The 22648-nt window shown below is 43.9% G+C and overlaps 1 protein-coding gene across 1 annotated transcript in view; it reads right to left on the bottom strand.

The window, feature by feature from the left end:
* CFAP221 (cilia and flagella associated protein 221) overlaps positions 1-22648 on the bottom strand; it is a 79464-nt gene that overhangs the window by 6410 nt on the left and 50406 nt on the right. The window contains exons 13-21 of the mRNA XM_010979402.3: positions 21155-21244; positions 19722-19820; positions 16125-16230; positions 13106-13239; positions 10786-10866; positions 9926-10033; positions 9704-9838; positions 6440-6598; positions 5005-5096 (exon numbers count right to left, since the gene is read on the bottom strand). Coding sequence (XP_010977704.3) covers positions 5005-5096; positions 6440-6598; positions 9704-9838; positions 9926-10033; positions 10786-10866; positions 13106-13239; positions 16125-16230; positions 19722-19820; positions 21155-21244 — 1004 coding nt within the window. The remainder of the gene's footprint in view (positions 1-5004; positions 5097-6439; positions 6599-9703; positions 9839-9925; positions 10034-10785; positions 10867-13105; positions 13240-16124; positions 16231-19721; positions 19821-21154; positions 21245-22648) is intronic.

The following is a 22648-nucleotide window of genomic DNA, read 5'->3' on the forward strand; positions in this document are numbered from 1 at the left end:
TTCTTCTTGTTGTTTAATAAACAAAAATGCACCTGCTTGACAAGTACAGAGACTGGTTAAATAGTTTTAGAAACGATAAACAAGAGTGAGGGGGAAAGCTATAATATAGAGCAATTTTCAGGAGATATTTTAAGTTTAAAAAGCAAATTGCAGAAGAGCATATCCAGTGGCCACATTTTGTATAAGAAAGAGGAAAAAGAAAAATACATATACTCTGTTTAGTGTTATAAAGAGAAACATAGGAAGGGTGTGAGAAGACCAGGCTGGCTGCCAACAAGGCGTGGAAGGGAGATGTTTCTCTCAGTTTGACTCTTGGTGTAGTTCTGAATTTGGTAATGAGCATGTTAATGTTCTACATATTCAAACAATAAAATTAAATCAGTAAGAAGGGGAAGGGACCCCTCCCCTAGAAAAACTGAAAGCAGACTGAAATAATATTTCATATGAATTCCATAATCACACTGGAGGAAAAGAAAGAGAGAAAGAGGAAGACAACAAAATAAGAAGAAAAGAAAGAAAGAAGAAAAGTAAAGGAAAGAAAGAAAAGAAGAAAAAAGAAAGAAAAAGATGTATATGGATCACTGAAACATCCTGCTGTACACCGGAAATTGACATATTGTAACTGACTACACTTCAATTAAAAAAAGAAAAAGAAATAGAAGAGAAGAGGGAGGAACCATTCAAGTAACTTCTAAATACAGTATCTGACTACACAATGGGATGGAGGTAGGGCGAAAACCCCAAATAAATCTGAACTCTATTTATTATGCTTGTTTATTTAAAGCAGTTATAGGTGAAGCAATTCTGAAACTGTTTTTGATGTGCTGTGAAACTGAGTAAGTGTGTGAATGTGTTAGGAGACCAGACTTCTCACAGGGGAAGAAGAGACAGACAAATATGGAATGGAGAAAAGCAAGCAATACCCTACGGATATGGCCTGGAATTATGAGAACTGGTTTGAATCCATGATTTCTAAAATGGGCATATGTGTGTATGGGTGTGTTTATGTGCACATGTATATGTCCATATGGGTATATGGAGCCAAGAAGAACCCTGCAGGACTGCCCCCGCCAAGTACAAAACCCGGCAGTTAATGATCAGGACAAAAGTCACAGACTCAGTGTCTGAGGCACATTCCTGAGTTGTTTTACAGATACTAAGATTACCACCAGAGGGAAAAAAAAAAGCTGACTATATGATGACCAGATGATAGACATGACATAAGCTGCTCCATCTTGGGCAGGACTGAATCTATGACCAGCTCATGTCCAAGAACTGGCCTCAAGAGAACAGGGTTAACACTGTTGCTCATAATTATCTATACCTTTGTGGGCATCAAATAATTGTAGCTTGCTCTGCCTGTACATGTAAGTGGGCAACTAAAATTGTCAGCAAAGAGATGCTGCAGACCCATGTCAACACATTCCACTCTGAGAATACTCGCCCTATGTCAGCACGCAGAAGTTAGAGAAGATGGAGATTTGCCCCAATCCCGCAGACATGCAATGATGTTTGACAGTGGGGAACTGAAAGCAGCAGCTTTTTTGCCCCTTTCCTGTTTGCCCGTTTCTGTCCCCCTCTAACCTTGAAAGAACCCAATTATAGGAATGAGATCACTAAGCAACTGAAACAAACTCCTGACTTACGCCCTCCTGAATGCACACCACGCCTTGTCTAACATGCTGATTAGCTCTCTGCCCCTAAAGCCCCCTTAGCGATCCTGCAGGCAGATCACATGTGAAGAGAGAGTCAGCCAGTCTGCACGCAATGGAGAATGATGCAGAAGCCAACCTCCTGCCTCGATGATTCACTGAGATTCCTCCCCCCATTTTTCCCTTTAAAAACTGTCATGGCTGAACAGAATCTTTGGAGTTGTTTGGATATGAGTCCACTTTCTCTCCAGGCTGATGGCTTTTCTGATTAAAGCACCTTTCTTCCCTATTGACACTTGCCTCTTGAATTGTTGGCTTCTGAGCCGCCTGCAGCTGAATCTGAGTTCAGTAACGTACATATGTATGTGCGCATGAATTTTTGTATGAATATATATGTGTATGTGTGTGCATATATATACACACATATATGTATTGTGTGTATATACAGATACAGACGTATATACATTTATGTTCCCCCTCAACGCACTCTGACTTGTCTGCTGGGGAGGCCAAAAACAAAGACCCACCCCTCACCCTCAGTAGCAACATGTGCACCTAGAACCCAGATTTTGGTCTTTAATACCATTTCTCACTAAAAGGAACCTGGCCTCCACCGCCCAGAGATGAGTCCTGTTTACTGACTTCATGACAGAGCATGCAAATCCTAACTGACAATCCCACTGAAACTTCAGAGCACGTATAGTCAGAGGGGATTACTGCTGAGAAGAGAGTGAGAGAAGGTGAAAACCTGGACCGCTCTCCAGAGATCAGGCTGGTCCAGAAGATAGAAAGGCGACCACCAAGAGTTTTTCATGAGACAACACTTCTCTAATTTTTAAATTCTGAGATTATGCCCCTCTTGCTTTTTAGGGGGTTAATCTGTTCCTTTGGAATTGAAAATGGTGGAGACAGTAAGATGGTGTTTGGGAGTTTTGTTCTGCTTTGCTTTGTTTTAATGCCTTTCTTGGCAAAGTAAAACTCTGATGGCCCTAAGTCAGTTCCTAAGATTCTTCTGAACTTTTTACTTGTCTATAAAATCCCAAAATCTGGGCACTACTGGATTAAATGATGTCTTCAGTTGCTGCTGACTGTCAGATTTAATGGAAGTCCTAGAGATTCAACAAGTTCTCTCTGAATTTATTAACGAGCAAAGAAACCAAGTGAGCCGTTTTGATTATTATGAATACGAAAGTGACTTGGCATAAACACTAAATAATGATATTGCATGGCTTATCAATAAACAGACAACTCTCAGAAGCAAAAATACATGGGAAATACCAGCTAAGAAACAGGTCATCTATTCAAGGAAAATGACTGCAAAGGTGGAGTCTCATTAGTGGATCTGTAGGAAGTTAGAAAGGAACACCCTTATTATTTTATAACTCTTGCAGAAACAAAAACATGATCTACAATCTTAAATCATGGAAATCCACAATAAAGAGATAAAGAATCTGCTCTTGATTTTATAATCTGTTATGCAATTATGTTTATTTTGAAACAAATTGGCCCATCAGAGCACTCAGGCACAGAAGCTGAAAGAAACAACTCATGGAGAATTTTCTTTAATTCATGTAGAATTCATGTTTAATTCATGGTTAATTGAAGCCCCAGGTAACTGCATCCTGAGTGCCTTTTGAAAGAACAGCCTCAGGAGATTTTTCCAAGGCCACTGCTTTGGGAAAAAAAAACGGGATTTTTTTTTTTTCTTAATTCTTGGGACATGTGCTTGCTAACAGCTGGTGGACACTGGCAGTCTCCTCCTCCCACTGTTTCTCATTTTGCTTCTTCAGTGTTCTCCGGTACCCCACACCCAGCTATGTTGTGTTTACTGATTCCAGGGTTCAATGCGTAAGTGTCCTCACTGCCACCCCACCCCACCCCCCCGGCAAAATAAGGCAGTGTGTCAAGGCGGTCGCGGATCATCGCCGTCTGGTGGCAAGACAGTGACGGCAAGGTTTTGTGGGTGGGGGTGGGAGCAGGAGGAGTTATTAAAGACGGAGCGAGATGCCTCCCTTTAATCCTCACAGTGGCTGGTGGGGACGCCATTACCGTCCCTGTCTCACAGATGAGGAAATGATTGCCCCAAGGGCTTCAGGAATGGGTAGCTCGCCCTGAGGACACAGAGTGGCTGACACAGCTAGTGGGGAACGGAGGCAGGTCTGTGAGACGCCAAAGCATTCGTTTTCTCCACAGTGTCACTGTCCCTCCTGCCTTCGATTTTTGAGACTTCAGATTTTAGAAACATGCCAAGATGAAAAATAAAAACGCTGGGTTTGTTATGAGACGGCATTGGGGCGGATGAGGCACAGATGAACTCACAGAAAAGGAACTAATATTTTTGCGCTCCTCCTGTGTCCCAAATATTGTGTGTAATCTCATGTTAGTCTCCAGGCAAAGGAGCGTGGTAGAGAAGCCCTGAGGAAACAACCCAAAAGGGGAGGCATGTGGAAAAGCCTTGGGAAGTCAGGTTGGAGTTTGCTTAATTCAGGAAGAGCTCTTCTGCTGGCCATGAAGGAAGAAGTCGCGTTAAGTGTTCTAGAGTCACCGACTGGATTTCAACTATCTCCCCCGATGCTCAGGGAGGGCTGGGTCATCGATGGGCTGTACATATGGGGTCAGTGCACACTGGGGGAGCTTTCTTGCTTCTACTAAAACTATAACGTCAAGGCACAGCACGATCTTCACTAGTCCGGTTGGCTTGTCTGCCGATGGTAATCAAGTTGGGATACTAGTCACATTTGCTCACCAGCAACTCCTTTAACTATGTTTATAAGGACAATGGACTATGGAAGCAGATTCAAGAGCCCGGGAGTAGGTTATTGACCAGGCAGAGTCCTAAAGAGAAGGCATCAAGCTACTTGTTTCACACCTTAGGGCTTTGAAGAGGTGTTAAACAAACGGGAAAAAAATGTGGTGACTCTCAGTTTCTTCTTTCTTTGGTCTAACAATATTCTCATTGGACCTGTTCTGTCTCTGCCTCTGTGTGATGGCAGATGTGGGACCTCCCAGGGAATGGCCAGGCTGGGGTATGAGAGAGAAGTGGGTCCTTTTAAAAATGTTAAAAATGGACAATGATTATTTCAGCTGAATTATCTGGATTGGTTGTTGTCTTTTATTGAAATATGGCCAATTAGCCGCCTGTGACATTGACTTTTTCATGTAGATCCTGATTAAGATAAAGTCAAAATATGAAAGTCAGTTACACATCACCCTAGTTCTCTGACTAGCAAACTCCCCTCGTGCATTAAAAGTATGATTTGATATATTACTGGCCTGTAACTCTGGGGGAATCACAGGCTCTGCCATCCACGGGGCACACATACACCTGGGAGACAATGGGTGAGTGGCTTACCTCTGTGTCGTCTCCGTCTTAGAGGTTTCGGGCAGGGATGAGAGAACCAGGCACTGGAACCTCTTCCAGTTCATCACTCCGGGAATTATGTCCTGTAACCAGAGCCCGCACAGGGGTTTTACATGGAAAGGAACTGTCTGGTGAGGTGAAGTCTAGCAAGGACTTTCATTCCATTCAACTGGCTATTTTTCAGTCTTAAAAGTTTAGTTCCAAAATGTATAATTTCATGAAGTTTAGTAGGAATTTTTCTGAAGCTACAAAAGACCACCACACGAGCTACAGGCATCAAACAAGGCCACATGAGTGAAAGCTGGGATGCGGAGAGGTTCTCCTGATTTATCAGGCACACGAGCAACGGTCCTGGTGATGGCGGGCAGATCTGACTGTTGGATCTGTTTTGATTACTGTGGATGTGATGCTAATGCAACATTCAGAGAGGCTGTGTCATTCATCACAAGGTCTTCCAGGCAGGGGTAAGCTCGAGGAAACTTGGAGATGCCGGGGGAACATGTTGTCAGGAAACCCCAGCTGAGTGCAGGCAGGAGAAGTGGGCTGGTCAGGAGGGCCTTGTGGGCCAAGCTCATGAGCTTGGAGCTGCTCCCACGGGCAGCAGGGACCACAGAGGGTTTTCAAACCAGAAAACCACATGATCAGATTTGCATGGAAGGCAGATTTCTAGGGAGGGTGGATGGTTCAGGGTGGGGCCATGGGGTGGAGGAGAGGGAGTGTCACGTGCTGTTTGAGGCAGGCTGGTGGGAGTCAGGGATGGCTGGACACGGGGAATGAGGGAGAGGACAGGATCGAGGATCACGTGGGTCACCGCGCAAGTCACAGAATCAAAAGACAAGCGGGTAACGCAGGAAGAGGTGTGAGGTGTGGCTGGTGGAAGCAAGACAGAGATAATGACTAAGTTGGGGGTTTATTGAGTTTGAAGGGCCTGAGGGCAACGCCTAAGAGATGTGGATGGGTGTTCAGGTCAGGCTGGTGATCCAGGGGAGAAGGGATGCTGGGAGCCTCTTCCCAACTGTGCATTTATCACATCACTACCTTGTCCACTCTGTTTCTGTACTTATTTGGGACCAAAGAAAGAGGAGGTCAGACCACAGGGTTATGGCCATCATGTGGTTGTTTTCACATGGTTGAAATGGGAGTAAAATGAGTATGAGGTGTGGCCTTCAAGGGAAAAAGAGAGTAAGAATGTTGAAAAAAGGGCACCATGAGGCCAGAGAGGTGGGTGTGGGCAGGACGGGAGTGGTGCTGAGTCCCCAACCTGTGCCCCTTCAGGATACACAGCCATCGCTGTTACCATTCTTGTTCTGCAGTTCTGGCTGCAAACCTTCTTTTCTCAGTTCCAGCTGTGACCCTCCATCCTTGTCCCCTGCCCTTCCCTGCAGCCCAGGGCCAGTGAGGCCAGTGAGGTGGGTGAAGGCCTTACCGTGTGATGGAGAAACTGCTTCTGGGTGAGAGGAATGCTGGACCCAGTGTGGGACTCCTTGGTGAACTGGTACTTGGGGTGAGAGCACAGGTGGTAATCTATCAAGGTTTCTGCATAGGTCATAGGGTGCATCACAGCAAACAGTCCTGGGCTGGGATTCTGCACGAGAGAGAGCGCAAAAAGGATTCTCTTCTGGGTACCAGTTTCTTAGCTGGGCAGAGGACAGGCATCAGCTAATGTCCTCCATGGCTCCCGCCAGCACTAACACTCTGACCCCATGTCAGCTCGTCTGGGGAAGAGAAGGAGAGCAGAGGCGGCTTTAAACTGGCAGTGATCGCAGTCTTTCATAAATGTCACTCTTCTGCTTTAAGAGCTTCATCACAGGCCACGTGGATTTACCAAGCTCCCACGGAAACAAGGACAAATGAAACCACAGCTTAAACAGCTTCAAGTATTTGTTTCTAAATTTGATAAATTAGGGGGATTTATTAAACAAGCAAACCGATTTTTAAAAAGCCAATAAACGTCTGGTTTTGAAAACAAAAATAGCTTCTTAAAAACTACTTTAAAGGGAAGACAGAGAAGAGGGTGGAATTTGATACATTAGGAAATGTCAACATTTAACATTGTTTTGGTGATGTTTTCAACTCAGGAAGGCTCATGTACACAAATGCTCCTTTCAAACCTTGGTCCAATTTTGAAAATTACGTTGTTATTTTTAGTTCTGCTGTTGGTTATCTTTGTGGCTGGAAATGATGCCCTGATACGCCCGTTTCTTGCTTTATCATCTTTAGTTGAGTATTTCAGTTCCCTCTCATGTGAAATGAAAACATTCCATCCTTATTTTTTTTTTCTTGTACCTTCCCTCCTCTCTTCCATAATTTTACTTTCCTATTTTTGAGATTCTTACCATCAGCCTTCTAGAGCCACAATCAAGACCTTTATGCTTTGTTCATAAGGCTGTCTCTGAAAGTTAAAAACTGGGAAATAGCATTGATTTTTGTCTCAGCAGTGTAAACATCTTTCTTTGCCTGGCCAAGTTGAGGCTTGGATTATGGTTTTTTTGGTGAAGGTTCACTATCACGACCTGTGGATCAGTAACAGAGGACAGTTCTCGTATCAAGGCCGGATGGAGTCTATTTTTAAAAAATTTTCCATCAACTGAATAATCATGACAAATTTTAGTTTGATTTCCTATTGGGAACACATAGTGATTTTTAGTTAATTTCCCTCCCTGGAGTTTGTAATGGCTTTTTCTTCTGCTTTAATGATGTGCCTTCATAAAATCCTTGACTGTTTCCATCCTCTCAACTGCACTGTTAGTGCATGGAGTCCACACTTCCCTGGACACCTCTTCCCCAGAGCCATTTACCCTGATTCCTACAGACAATGCACAGATACCATCCCAAGACTTCACTATAATGTTTACTCACTGCACCCAGTATTTCCTTCCTTTTATTTGTTTCTTTTCTAAGGGTTTCCAAATTCTTTCTTTTATAGCTATACTGACGTATAATTGATACAATGAACTGCACATATTAAAAGTATATAATTTAGTATATGTTGATATATGTTACATCTGGACATATGTTACATACTTTTAGAGTGGTGAGGGGTGGTGGTGGGTGGGTCTGGGAGATAAGACTAAAGAGTGTTTTTCAAACCTTGCTGTGGGGAACCCCAGGGTTTGGCAGGGACACCCTCCTCAGCAGAGCCCCCCACCCTACCCCCAACCCAGCAATGAGGACTTTATTTTACATATTGCCTTTCTATGTAAAATGTCAGCAGATGAGAGGGTTCTGGTGCCCAATGAAGTCTGAAAATCACTGAGTTAAATGTCCTGTGAGGCTATCTCAGCTCTAAGATTCTAAGTCTCTGAGGAACAGCCCCCTCAACCAATGAGACTATGAGAACATGCCCCCTAATGGCCAAGACACAAAGATCGCAGCTCTCTGTACCAGGCCAACAGTCAGGAAACACAGAGACATCTGTCTCAGTTCTTGGGTGTGACCACCAGCGTTTCTGCCGCATTAGAGATACAGATTCTCACGTGGTGATTCCCACAAAGGAGACTTTATCAGGCAGCGTCTAAGGTCCTTTCTCATTCTGTGTGTGTGCACGTGTTTGTCCCTTAAAAAACAGCCCATAACTAGGGCAACTGCTGTGACATTTCACTGATGATTCCATTTTCACATAGACCCTCGTCAGACTTCCTGTTGGGCTTTCAGTTACTAAGGACTTGGGGACCTAGAAACAGGTCAGATCAGCTAAGCAAGGACATGGGGACAGGAGGAAGCCCACAGTCTGGCAGGGACATGTGCAGGGGAGTAGGGGACGACAGGGCTGGGCCACACAGAGCCCGGGGCTTGGACTTCATCTGGTAGGAAGCGGGGAGTCCGTGCCGCACGTGGAGTGGGCAGGGGGTGGGGAGGGTGTGCAAGTGCGGCTACAGGAACAAGCAGAACCGGACACCGGGGAGACAGAGGCGGCAGTGCGGCGGGGGTGTGGCGCCCAGGGACAGAGTCAGGAATCAACGAGGTGTCGAGTGAGGGCATTTGGGGTGACTTTACTTCTTTTTTTTCCTGTTCTGCTTTCTTTTTTAAAAATATATATGTATATATAACGTTTAAAAATTGTGAATCGCTATATTCTACACCTGTAATTTATATAATATTGTACAGCACCTATACTTCAATAAATACAAAACTATATACATATACATGTGCATATTATAGATAATTAGAAAAGATCATAGAGCTATTGTCACAAAAATGCATGCTGGAGTTGTTAAACGACAGAAACATTCTCCACACAATAAAGGCTGGCACGCAATTTCAAAGGTGGGAGATTGTTTAACCCTTGAAATTCCAAAAGGAGAAAAATATTCCCAATTGGTGCTTCTGTCTTCTTTTTTTTATATCTTTTTAAAAAAGTGAAGTATAGTTGATTTACAATATTGCATTAGTTTCAGGTGTACCTCCAAGTGATTCAGTTACATATGTTTTTTTCCAGATTCTTTTCCATTATAAGTTATTACAAGACAGTGAATATAGTTCCCTGTGCTGTACAGACATCCCTGTCGTTTATCTGTTTTATGTATAGCAGCACGCATCTGTGAATTTCATATTCCTAATTCACCGCTCCCCTCTCCCTTTCCCCTTTGGTAACCGTATGCTTGCTTTCTGTAAGTGCTCCTGTTTTCTCATGAAGTAACTGCTGAAATAAAGGAACGTGGGACAGTGACTTCCGCTAATGGTCACTTACAAAAATATAAAGCGGGTCATAATCTGGAGCCCTGGCCAAGGCCTCGGGTAGTTTCACACTCAAGACTGAGGTCTCCCCGGGGAGCTGGGGCACGGCGTCCTGCTTGGGCAGGGCTATGACAGTGGTGGCTTCGTCCTGCACGAGGACCAAGAGCAACACGTTAGTCCCGACGCCAGGGCAGCGGGAAGGTGGGAGCGGTTTTCGGAGGTGGGGACGTGTTACCTCAGCTCCTTGCTTCAGGGCTCGAGCAAGTTTTTGAGGTCGGTAGCTCGCTGAGCACTTCTGGACAGAGATGGGCTGGTACTTCTTAATCTTGTACAGTTGAGGGACCTGGGGGTGAGAGAAGACAATGGACTCAAAGCCCTTGAGAGGTATTTGCCAACTTCCTGAGAGTAAAAGGAAAACTAGCACCGTGTTTTACCATCAGGTTATGGCTAGGGTTGGTTTGCACCAGCCTTGAAGAGGCCTCAGTGCAGTCCCGAACCTTGTCCTGGGTCCCAGCATCCAGCAACACTCACAGTCATCCCCCCCTATCTTAAGGCTTAACTCTAGAAATACACTGATCACTGGTTTGCTGATTTAAAATATGCACATTTTCAGGGGGAGAGTGCAGCTCAGGGGTAGGGTGCATGCCTAGCATGCACAAGGTCCTGGGTTCAATCCCTAGGACCTTCATTTAAAAAAATAAACCTAATTACCCTCCCCCCCAAAATAAAAAATAAAATAAGATAAATCAAATATGCTTATTTTCAACAGCAGATTGTCATACACCTCAAGAAAGGCTGACTCATTTTCATTCATTCCTTTTTTCTTCAAGTTTCTAACATCTGCAGTTCAGATCACTTCAGGTACACATGCTGTATCCAAAGAATAAAGATTCTGGCTTCCATAAGCCACATTGGGAAAAAAGAATCTGTTATACCTCGCATGTCGCATATAATAACAGCAGAAGATATACACAGTGTGCCTTGCGGTATAATCCGGAGTAGAACAGAACCGACAAAACAGAGCAGCTCGAATTCAAGAATATATTGTTCACTTCATAAGAAACCTGATTAATGGAACCGTAGGACAGTTCTGACCTGCAGATCGAGGAACGAAAAGGCCTGCTTGATTTGAATTTCTGAAGATTTTATCGGGACTGGTCCAAGGCCATCAGGAGCCTAAAATGTGAAAATTCCAAACAAATGACACGATCAGCGCTGAGCAAAAACAGCTGTGCTTCTATTTCTACACAATTGGGAACATTCAGTGAACGGCTCTAGTCTATGAGTGAGGATTTCGTCCCCCAGCTGCTAGGAGTCCTGTCGACAGAAACAACTCTCAGGGCTCAGCCCTTTCAGGAGTGGCCTCACTGAAGGTCAAGTGCCCCTCCCCGGGCAGCCGCCTCCTTGAGGTTGAAGCAAAGGTACAAATGCGGGTCCTCTCACCCAGTCCCGGCTTCAGAGCTCCTCTTGAGTTCAGCTGAGGCCTTTGTCAAAGGATTGCAATCTTATTCTCCCTCTGTCCCCTCTTGATCCCGCTGCTTCCCTTCCACAGATGCTAAAATCCCAAAAGCACTACCTAATAAATTTCATACATTCTGGTCTGCCTTATCACCCACAGAACCTGGAACAGTGCCTGACATATTGTGGGCACAAGAAATACTACACTTCACCAAATCTAAGACACCATCATTACACTGATAACGATGCAATGCAAATATGCCATCAATTATAAGATATTTCTCAGTTTCAAAGATTCTATATTTTAAAAAAAGTGATCTTAGGATAGATGAAATACAGTATTTATAGGATGAATTACAAAATTCTTTATGGACAGGAATGCTGAGCATTCTATTTTTCATCAACCCTGAGCAGCAGAGAAGTCTTTGTAGAACTAACTAAAGTACCAAGTGAAATGCATAAGCTTTGAATTATTTAAAAAAGAAAAAAAAAAGATGGCCTGCACAGCACAGTGAGGATCTCTTTTCATCCCTACCACTCTTTCCACCCATTAATTATTGAGTGTCAGGTAATTCTTACTGCTTGAAAATCACAGATTTGGAGGGGTGAGCATAGCTTAGTGGTAGAGTGCATGCTTAGCACACATGAGGTCCTAGGTTCAATCCCCAGTACCTCCATTTAAAAAATAAATGAAATAAATAAATAAATTGAACTACCTTCCCCCTCCAAAAACCAAAAACTTAAAAAAAAGAGAAAATCACAAATTTATTACATCCTAGGAGTGAAATAATCTGATCTCTTAAGTCATTTAATTATCAAATGCAGAAACACATGGGATTTCTAGTCAGTCCTGTAAATCTTGAGTAGATTAACCAGCCATGCTTAACATGTTTCATGAGACATGACCAGCAAGTTCATTCTCTGAAATTAAACAAGTATTTTGCATGTGCACTTCCAATATCGATTTAAACACACTTCTTATTCCTAACGATGTGAACTTGGGGAACTTGAACGACATTTTATTATTGGCTACGTGACCTTGTGTCTCAGTTTCCTTCTCATCTGTGAGATGATAAACCTATCATGTAGATTTGTTGAAGATTAAATGAACTTGGGAATTTGAGATTTGCAGATACTACTATATATAAAATAGATAAACAGCAAGTTTCTACTGTACTGCACAGGGAACTATATTCAATATCTTGTGGTAACCTATGATGAAAAAGAATATGAAAAGGAATATATGTATGTTCATGTATGACTGAAACATTATGCTGTACACCAAAAATTGACACAATGAAACTGACTATATTTCAATTAAAAAAAGAAAAGAATTTTGAAAAAAAAGGTTAAATGAACTGATACAACTGAAGCACTTAAGAACCTGCCTGACTCATGATAAATGCAGTGAAAGTGTTAGCTGCAGCTTTTATTATAATAACGCATCATTTGATGAACTATCACACTTCTGGCCACCAAGAGGGAGGGAGAGAGGGGAGAGGTGGACTTGTGAGATTGCTGGGTTAGACTGGTAGATTCCGGGGCCGCCCTTTGCTGGCCCCTCGGTTTCCCGAGCAGCAGAAGGGCTGGGCTGAGCTCCTGCCTCCCTGGGCCAGGCCAGGCCCTCTTGGTTTCTCCGTCTGCCCCTCAGTTCTCAGGCCCAGTTCCCGCAGTCTGGCGGGGCTCAGTGGTCTCGCTGGGGTCCAGGCTGGGCAGGCCCTGGGCCAGGCTACGAGCCAGCTGTGCACAGGTGTCCCAGGTGCCAGGCAGGGGGCAGCGTGTCATCCCTGGTCTCCCATTTGTCCCCATAACCTGGGCACGGATCTCCCTTGGGAGCCTCCCAGGAGGACGCAAAGGGCCAGAGACTGAGGCGGGTCTCACCTGGGTACCTGTCTGACAACCACCTGCTCATGCCCGGCCCCACCCCACAGCCCAGCGGCACCCACCAGGCACCCACCAGCTCACTGGAGCCCTGAGGGGAGCTGTAGGATGGGAAGGCGAAGGGCAGCACTTCCTTGGGTGACACAGAGAACCGGCTGGCATAGTCATCCTGACTGACCCGCGGGTGAAGGTACTGGGAGGAATCCTTCTCTGCGGGTGAAAAAACAAAACAGCACTTTGGGGAGTTCTTAAGGTATTTTTGTGAAACTACCATCTTTAGTTATGTGTTTGCCACACACCAGTTCAAAAAGAATCTAGGTGAGGAGGGTACAGCTCAGTGGTAGAGCACAGGCTTAGTGTGCACAAGGTCCTGGGTTCAAGCCCCAGTACCTCCATTAAAAAAAAAAACAAACCCCAAAACCTATAGGTATGTATGTGTATAGTCTCAGTTTCAGTTTCTCCTTTGTTCTTTACCTCAAGATCTTCTCCAATTTAAAAAAATTTATTTTTCCTTCCCAAAAAACTATACTTCCTAATTACGTATCTCTGATGAATATTCTTTGTCCTTCTCAGTGAAGAAAAGGATTCAATTAAAGAAGCATATGAAGACATTTTACAGGTGTGCAAATGTGACTCACACGTTAATTTTACAATTTTTTTTAAAGAGTTTCTTGGGAGGAGGATATAGCTCAGTGGTAGAGTGTGTGCTTAGCATGCACAAGGTCCTGGGTTCTATCCCCAGCACCTCCATTAAAGTAAATAAATAAATAAACCTAATTACCTCCTTGACCAAAAAAGTGTTTAAAAAAATTGTTTTTAAAGCTTAAAAAAAACCCATAGTTAAAAAAAGTTTCTTCATTAGAAACTTTACTACCAGAGATAAAAATAATATGGAAGGAAAATAGAATAATTAAAATGTGATAAAATATTGTGAAAAATAAATACCCATCTGGATCTTGAAGGAGAGGAAGAGGAGGAGAGTAGCAGCTGCCTGGGGAGGACGGGGAACCAGAGCCAGGCCCCAGGGCTGTCAGCTAGGGAGGGGAGGAGGGCTTGGAAGGACAGGGCCTCTTGTGGGTCTGCACACAAACCACAGATGCAGAAGATGGTGATGTGGCTTTGGGGCTCCCAGAAGCTACTGAGAGTAGGCTTCCAACAGGCCCGGCCAACTGGGGCATCAGAGGATTGGAATTTCTTTAGTGAAGATGATACGAGATAGAAAGCTTTATGTACAAACATTCGAGACATGACCAGATGCAGCCAGACAATCAACAGGTATAAATGACATCTGTCCTGGTCGCTCTGGTGACAGGAGAGAACAGATGGTACGAAACAGGAAGTCACAACCAAACTTCACGGATGTTACAACTTGGTCGGGTGGTGGGTCTTGCTTACTATTGCTTGGGCAGGGATTTCAGCCACACCTGCTATGGAGGTCTGATTTATGTCAGGTGGTAGCTTGCATAATGGCTCTCCAAAGACGTCCGCATTCTATTGCCCGGAACCTGTGACTACATCACCTTGCATGATAAATGGGACTTTGCAGATGTAAGTAAAGGATCCTGAGATGGGGAGATGGTCCTGGGTAATCCATGTGGGCCCAGTGTCATCACACGATCCATGTAAGAGGGAAGCAGGAGGGTCAGAGTCAGAGAAGATGTGACAACCCAAGCAAGAGGTCAGGGTGCTGAGAGGAAGGGGCCATGAGCCAAGAAGTGCAAGCGGCCTCTGGCAGCTGGAAAATGTCCAGAACAGGCTTCCTCCTGGAGCCTCCAGAAGGAACCAGACCTGTGACACCTTGATTCTACACTTCTGACCTCCAGAACTGTAAGATAATGAATTTGTGTTATTTTTAAACCACTAAGTTTGTTGTGATTTGTTATATTAAAAAAAAAAAACTACAAAGGAAACCATAAGCAAAACAAAAAGACAACCTACGGAGTAGGAGAAAATATCTGCAAATGATGCAACTGACAAGGGCTTAATCTCCAGAATATATAAACAGCTCATACAACTCAATAACAGAAAAACAAACAACCCAATCCAAAAGTGAGCAGAAGACCTACATAAACAATTCTCCAATGAAGACATATGAATAGTCAATAGGCAAATGAAAAAATGCTCAGTATTGCTAATTATCAGAGAAATGCAAATCAAAACTACAATGATCACCTCATACCAGTCAGAATGGCCATCATTCAAAAGTTCACAAATGATAAAAGCTGGAGAGGCTGTGGAGAAAAGGAAACTGTCCTGCACTGTTGGTGGGAATTCAGTTTGGTGCAGCCATTATGGAAAACAATATGGAGATTCCTCAAAAGACTAAAAATAGATTTACCAAATGATCCAGCAATCCCACTCCTGGCATATATTTGGAGGGAACCTTAATTCAAAAAGGTGCATGCACCCCAGTGTTCATAGCAGCACTATTTACAACAGCCAAGATGTGGAAACAACCTAAATGACCATCGACAGATGACTGGATAAAGAAGCTGTGGTATATTTATACAATGGAATACTATTCAGTCTTAAAAAATAATAAAATAATGCCATTTGCAGCAACATAGATGGACCTGGAGATGTCATTCTAAGTGAAGTAAGCCAGAAAGAGGAAGAAAAATACCATACGATATCACTTATATGTGGAATCTAAAAAAAAAAAAAAAGACACAAATAAACTTATTTACAAAACAGAAACAGACTCACAGACATAGAAAAGAAACTCAAGGTTACTGGGGGGAAAGGGGTTAGGAAGGGATAAAATGGGAGTTTGAGATTTGCAGATGCTAACTACTGTATATAAAATAGATAAACAATAAGTTTATACTGTATAGTGCAGCGAAAAAATGTTCAATATCTTGTAGTAACCTATAATGAAAAAGAATATGAAAAAGAATATATGTACATACATGACTGAAACATTATGCTGTACACCAGAAACTGACACATGTAACTGACTATACTTCAATTTGAAAAAACGCCAATGTATGTGATTTATGAAAACGTTTATTTCTAACAGGTAACTTCAGGACGAAGAAGTCTCACACTCGGGACACACGGGTAAAGCGCTGCTGTTCCTCACAGCCATGCCTTACCTGATGCTATGGACTGTCTTCCTTGAGTGAACTTTCTTATGATAGCATCTTTTTTCATGTTGCGAATGGCACTCAGCATCCTAAGTAAGCGTCGATGTACCATAACCTGGAATTAGAAAAAATAATGATTTCAAGTGATTAATTGGTGCAGGCTTATTTTGACTTTCAATTTAGTTCACTTTCCCCAACCACAACCAAAGGCTGAGACCACCACTTCAATCAGAATTCATAGGGAGAGGGGCACCTGCCCTGGGCCGAGGCCGTGGGGACTTCAAGGTCTGGGCAATGTTGACTGGCCTGAATACAAAAAACGACCAGGTTGTTATCTGGCCTTGTCCCACCCAATTTACGAGCCCCAGTGTTCTCATATTTCCAGAGTGGAACCAGTGACTAGTTCTGCATTCTTTCTTTTCAGTGTATCTGAGTAGCCAGGCTCCCACCGGGTCAATTTCAGAGTCAAAGAACAAACTAAATGGACAATTCGGTAGAAACTGGGCTGTGGATGAGGGCGGTGCTGACTGCACACTCCTGGGCTTGGCATTCAAAGCAGATGTTGCTGCGAACAGAGCGGTGGTGAGGAGCCTGTTCATTCCACGATTAACGCTCCTTCCCAACCTGTGACGGTCTCTTTTATTTAACAAGTATGATTGGTCTCTGTGGACAGTTCTGTTCAAGGTACTATAGATACAGTGGGAAGCAAATAAATGTCCTGCCTGCATGGAGCTGACATTCCGTGTGTGTGTGTGTGCGTGTGTGTGTTCTGTCCCCACATTTTCTTATATTTTACATTTTTAAAACATTTTCATTTATAAATTTAGCATTTATTTACTGCATTTACTTAGCATTTATATCCACTTTGCGTTTTTCCTCTTAAGAATTCTAGCATCTTGGTTTTTGAACACTTCTCTTTTGACAGTCTTATTTGACAGTCATTTTCATCTTCACAGTGGTCCTTAAGGAACTGTCATCTCTGTTTTACACATAAGAAGACTGAGTCTCAAAAAAGTTTTAATGACTTGCCAATATGGGAAGGTGATGAACTGGGTTTGAACCCGGATCCTCTGATTAAATCTTGTGTATTTTTCACTGGTTGTCCTGCTGGTCTCTGGAGATGCATTCATGGTACTGGCAGGTTACAATAGGGGAATGTATAGGATTGGCATGTATGCGTATGGCAGGGAGTGGGTGTGTGGAGAGGGATAAGAGTAAACACTTAAGCGAATAAACAAGATAGACACCATAGAGAAATTTGAAGAAAAAGAGTAAATGCACAAGGGCAGGACTGTGGGGCTGGGAAGGGGGGTGGTCTAGCCCCTTCTGCAAGGATTTAAGGAAGGCTTCTCAGAGGAGGTCAGGTTTGATCTGAGACTCAAGTGATGAGGAGACAATAACCTTGGAAAGAGAGTTGGGAGCAGAGGAACCAGCAGGTGCAAAGATCTTGAATCGGGAACAAAGGAGACATGTTTCAAGGACAGAGAGAGATCCAGGATGGCCTTGTTGCCTTGGTAAAAATTGTGCATTGTATTCAAATTGCAGTGGGAGGCCTTTGGAGAGTTTCACCAGGGGAGAGGTGTTACCATCTCTAAGCTTTGGGAATACTGCTCTGGCTGCTGTGTGGGGAGCGGAAGCAGGGAAGTCAGTGGCAGTGGTCCAGGTGAGAGACCATGGGGCTGTGACCGAGCTGCGGAGACAGCAGGGGCCATAGGCTCGGGGCACATTTGTGCATCTAACTGACAGTACTTCCCAGGGAGCATGAGGAAAAGATGGAGCCACCACTCACAGCCAAACACATAACTGCTGACAGTACATATTTTGCACTGGAGGGCTCGCTCCGGAACGGCCGGGGAGGTCCCACTGGCGGCAAGCCAGTCTAGCCAGTGTCTTGCTGTGTTTTGCCCACTGTCCTCCCTCAGAGCACAGCTTTGTGCTGCCTCTCCCCACCACTTCCCCACAGCAAGCATCTTGTGGCCACCTCTGTGCTGCACCTGCACAGAGCCCACCCGACAAAGCCCCAGCAGGGACACGGGTTTACAGGGCCTTGGAGGTTGATGAGTAGATCACGGATGCATCAAGCTCTGTCTCTCTCCACCCAGACTGTCATCAGGTCAAGCAGGAAGCACTCCTTGAAAGACAGCCCATAACATAAACTTTTGTAGTCTCTTATACGCATCGACTCACTTAATCTTCACAGCAACACTTTGAGATAGGTCTAATTGTTATCCTCAGTGCCAGATGAAGAAACTAAGGCCCAGAGGTTATGTAACTTGTCCAAGATCAGAAAACTCATGAGAAATTGCACCAGGAGTTCAGGGCAAGCAGCCTGGCTCCTGAGCCCAAGTCTTATCCTCTGCTCTCCCTGCTTGAGAGGTGGTTCTGCCCCTCAAGGCAGCTTTACTCCAGCGGCAGGGACAAGAGATCTACAGGAAGCATAAGATGCAAGAGGCATCGTGGAGAGCGCTCAGTGCTAAAGCTTACAGGACTGCTTCTTGGAGGAGAGGTAGCCTTGAACTGGCCAAAGGACAGGTGTGGACAGATGGAGGTGAGATGCAATGGCATTTTAGGTGACGGTGAGGAGCAGGGAACGAGCCAGTGTTTTCACAAGACGAAAACTGGGACAACATAAAGGATGGCAGGGCAGTTGGGGGCAGCTGGAGAGGTGTGGTCATAGCCAGACCAGGGATCTCTTAACACCCTTTATTGACCTTAGGAAGCTGCTGGGTGGAAGACCCGTGAACATGAAGCCATAAGCCTGGATGTTACAGACACGATCCCCCAGGAATGCTCCATTGTTCCCTCTAGAAACAGCTGACCAGCACCCTTTCATTTTAGAGTTACCACGTGACCCAGCAATTCTACCCCTAGGTATACGTGCCCAAGAGAATTGTACACATATTTCCACAAACGGGTACATAAATGTTTGTAGCATCATTATTCCCATCATTTTAGCCAAAAAGTGAGAACAGCCGAAATGTTTCAATTGATGACGAGATAAAGTGCGGTATATCCATACAATGGAATAGCATTCATCCTTAAAAAGGACTGAAGTACTGAAATAAGCTACATTATGGGTGAACCCTGAAAACATGTAAAGTAAAAGAAGCCAGTTACAAAAGGCTGTGTGTGTGTTGTATGATTCTATGTATATGAAATGTTCAGGAAAGGCAAATCCTTAGAGACAAAAAATAGATGAGTGGTTGCCAGGGACTGGGGAATGGAGTTACTAATGGGAACTAGGTTTCTTCACGTGGTGGTAAAAACGTCCTAAGAGGGGAGGGTATAGCTCAAGTGGTAGAGCGCATGCTTAGCATGCACAAGGTCCTGGGTTCAATCCCCAGTACCTCCTCTAAAAATAAGTAAGTAAACCTAATTACCTCCTCCCCACAAGAAAAAAGAAAAAAAATTTTTTAAAATAATGGTGATGGCGGTACAACTCTGGGAATATATTGACAACTACTGAATTATACACTTTACACGAGTGAATATTATGGTCTGTGAATTACACCTCAAAGAAAACTGCTATTAAAAAAAGTTCATCGTTCAATTTCCTTGTGCTGATAACTAAACAAATTAAAATTTCAGTCTAGTGCTGAGACTTACCTTGCGTGCTGCTTGTTGAAACCGTCTTAGCGCCCTGAACCTGTTGACCCAAGTATTATTAATGAGTGGATCAAAATTAGGATGAAATTCCCTGATTTTCTGTGAACATAAAATATAAGCACATCTTAGGTTTAAAGTTTAACTCCGGACATAAGCATTTAATAAAAATGTTTCAGAGTCTGATCTCAAGTCAGGTTATTATTTGCTCTTCCGTTTAATGAACATTTATTAAGCACTTTTTGTGTACATACCCTCACAGGGACTACTTCCTGGGTTAGGGACCAAAAGTGAAAGACAAGATTCGGGTTTTACAAAATTTACAGTCTAGACAGAAAAGCTCAAGCAAACACAGGTGAGCCTGAGAAGGAAAAATAAAGCCACACAGAAGTCAGCCCCACATGCTGGGTGCTGGCACTGCCTGCGGAACTGGGAGGCGCAGGCTGTGTGATGCCGGTGAAGGAGGACTGACGTGCTCAGCCCTGCCCGCCAAGCGTCAGCACAGTGTCTGCGCATCGTGGGTACAAGTGTGCGTGGATCAGTAAATGTGAAGGAAAGGGTGCCTGGGGGTGTTGTGAGGCAGCCAGAGCCTCAGGCAATGCAGGTTCTTGAACAGGGAAACAAGAAGAAGAAAAGTCATGGGAAACGAATTAGTCTCGCCTTGGCACGTGTAGCGGGCCGCTGAGGAGACGCAGGAGGGCAGATCTGCAAACCATCAACCTGTTAGATTAGCTGAGGGCAAGGCGTGAAGGCTGGACTTTGGTAAGGCCCTGTGGAAGAGCTACTGGCAAGACTTTGTGGCCAGATTAAATGTAGGGGAGAAGAAAAAAGGGGAAAAAAAATTCAGATGTGGCAAACCTAGAAAAGTGAGAATGAGGAGGTGAGGAAATTAAGATGAATTTTTTTGTTGTTAAAATTAAAAATTGGGGTTTTAACCAGAAGCCGTCACATGACAGAGGAAACTCAGGTGGAGGGCCCGCTGTCCCCATTTTACATATTAGGACACTGGCACCGAGGCTAAGAGGGCTTTTCCCAGGCCCCAAATCTGTGGTAGAGCTGGGACCAGAACTCTGGCTTCTGACTTGCTGTCTTGTATCCGTTCCACTAAGGTGAGGGGGGGGGGGCACCCCAAGGGCCTGTGGACAGGGGCACGGAGAGCAAAGGGAAGCAAAAAAGGAGACCAAGAGGAGAGGAGTGTGGAAAGGAGGAACCAAAATATATGATGCTGTTAATTTCAAAGGAAACAAACATTAATTACAAGTTGCTGCTTTACTTGTGGGTATGTAATGGGAAAAAATATTCTGAAAATATAAGTGTATTAAAAATTATTAAATATCTCTTGGTAAAAAGATTTCCATAAAATTGGTCAGCACTTTAAAGATAAGCATATAAAGAGCTACTGATCATTAGGTTCCAAACACAGGAAAGTTACTCACTTCTTCTAGGTCTCGAACAACTCGTTTGGAGTTAACTTCTGTCTTGAGTCGCTGAAATTCCTCATCCAAAACAGGATCTCCTCTATCTAGCTGGGGTTTTCAATCATCAGAAATGTTAAAATTGAATACAAATGCACCAGTTTTATTTCTCTTTAAAACAGATAGAAACCCATTAAGCATTTAGTCAAATCTACCTATGAGGTTCCCGTTGGGAGAGTGGTTAAAATGACCATTGAAATTACACTTACTGTTCAAACATGTTTTTTATAGAGGCACAAACCCAATACCTTCTTTTTATAATCAGAGGATAGTCTCTGGAAATTATTTCTGAGGCATTTATAATTCACAGAAAGGATTTTAGGAAGCCATGTAACCATGAGAGTATAGAGATTTCATTTAAAAAAAAATTAAGGTGGAAGGTATAGCTCATGTGGTAGAGCACATGTGTAGCATGCACAAAGTCCTGGGTTCAATCCCCAGTACCTCCTCCAAATAAATATATAAATAAGCCTAATTACCTCCCCTCCCCCCAAAAACCCTAAGTAAACTCACTCTTCAAAAACCAAAAAATAAATTTTTTAAAACCCCCCAAAATTAAAAAACAGAAATTAATGACCCAGTGAAGTTTTAAGCTCCTCAGAGCTGATTATCCAAGTATCACATTTTAACAAAGGCACTTGATCGCTCCCTTTTCCTGGGTGGTGGAGGCTGACAGAGTCTGTCCCTTCCCTGAAGTGTCCCCCGGGCTGCTCCCCTTCCTCCACTGCCTGCTTCCCCATGGTCCCTGAACAATCCTTCCTATTCCCCAGGAGCCACTGGATACTCCCGGGTCACTCCCAAGAAGGCTGGCTGGGCTTGGATCAGTGTCCACACAAGCCTGCCTCCATGGAAAAAAGGACCGTGCACACTGCAAAACATGTTAGGTTTTACCTATCTGTAGTTTTTATTATTTGTCTGTTAGGTAACTTCTGAAACTAGTTTCGCTCTTCCATACCCTGTTCACAATTATTTTTAAAGACTCAACTGGAAGAAATCTATTCTGATCACCACATTAACACCCTTTTCAGAAATAGGAGACATTTATTGTCACCAGCGCGCTGAACCACCCAGCTCTGATTGGCACACATCAGGAGGCTGAGTTTAAGATTGTGAACCTTTGGTTCAAAACACAGACTTTATGGAGAGAGACCCAGACCTCCAGCACCACTGAAAATAAAGTAAAATACAGGCAGTTGAAAGAAAAGATTGGCAAATGGGTTGTTAGCTAGAAGAAAGAGCAGGGAGATTTCTTACGTCTTTATGAGGACTCACTTCTTTATGATGAACATTCCAGAACTTAATATTATTGACCATCCCTCCTGAGTGAAAGCTCATCACCCCAGAGACAGACCCGCTCTAACGCCGACTCACTCTGCATCCCCGCCGCACTCTTTTTCTCTGCTTCCTGCCATTTGCCCCGGGTCTCCGCGTGTTCCTGGCCACGGGGTCACTTGC

The sequence above is a fragment of the Camelus dromedarius genome, chromosome 4, assembly GCF_036321535.1.
Source record: "Camelus dromedarius isolate mCamDro1 chromosome 4, mCamDro1.pat, whole genome shotgun sequence".
In the NCBI taxonomy this organism is placed as follows: Eukaryota; Metazoa; Chordata; class Mammalia; order Artiodactyla; family Camelidae; genus Camelus; species Camelus dromedarius.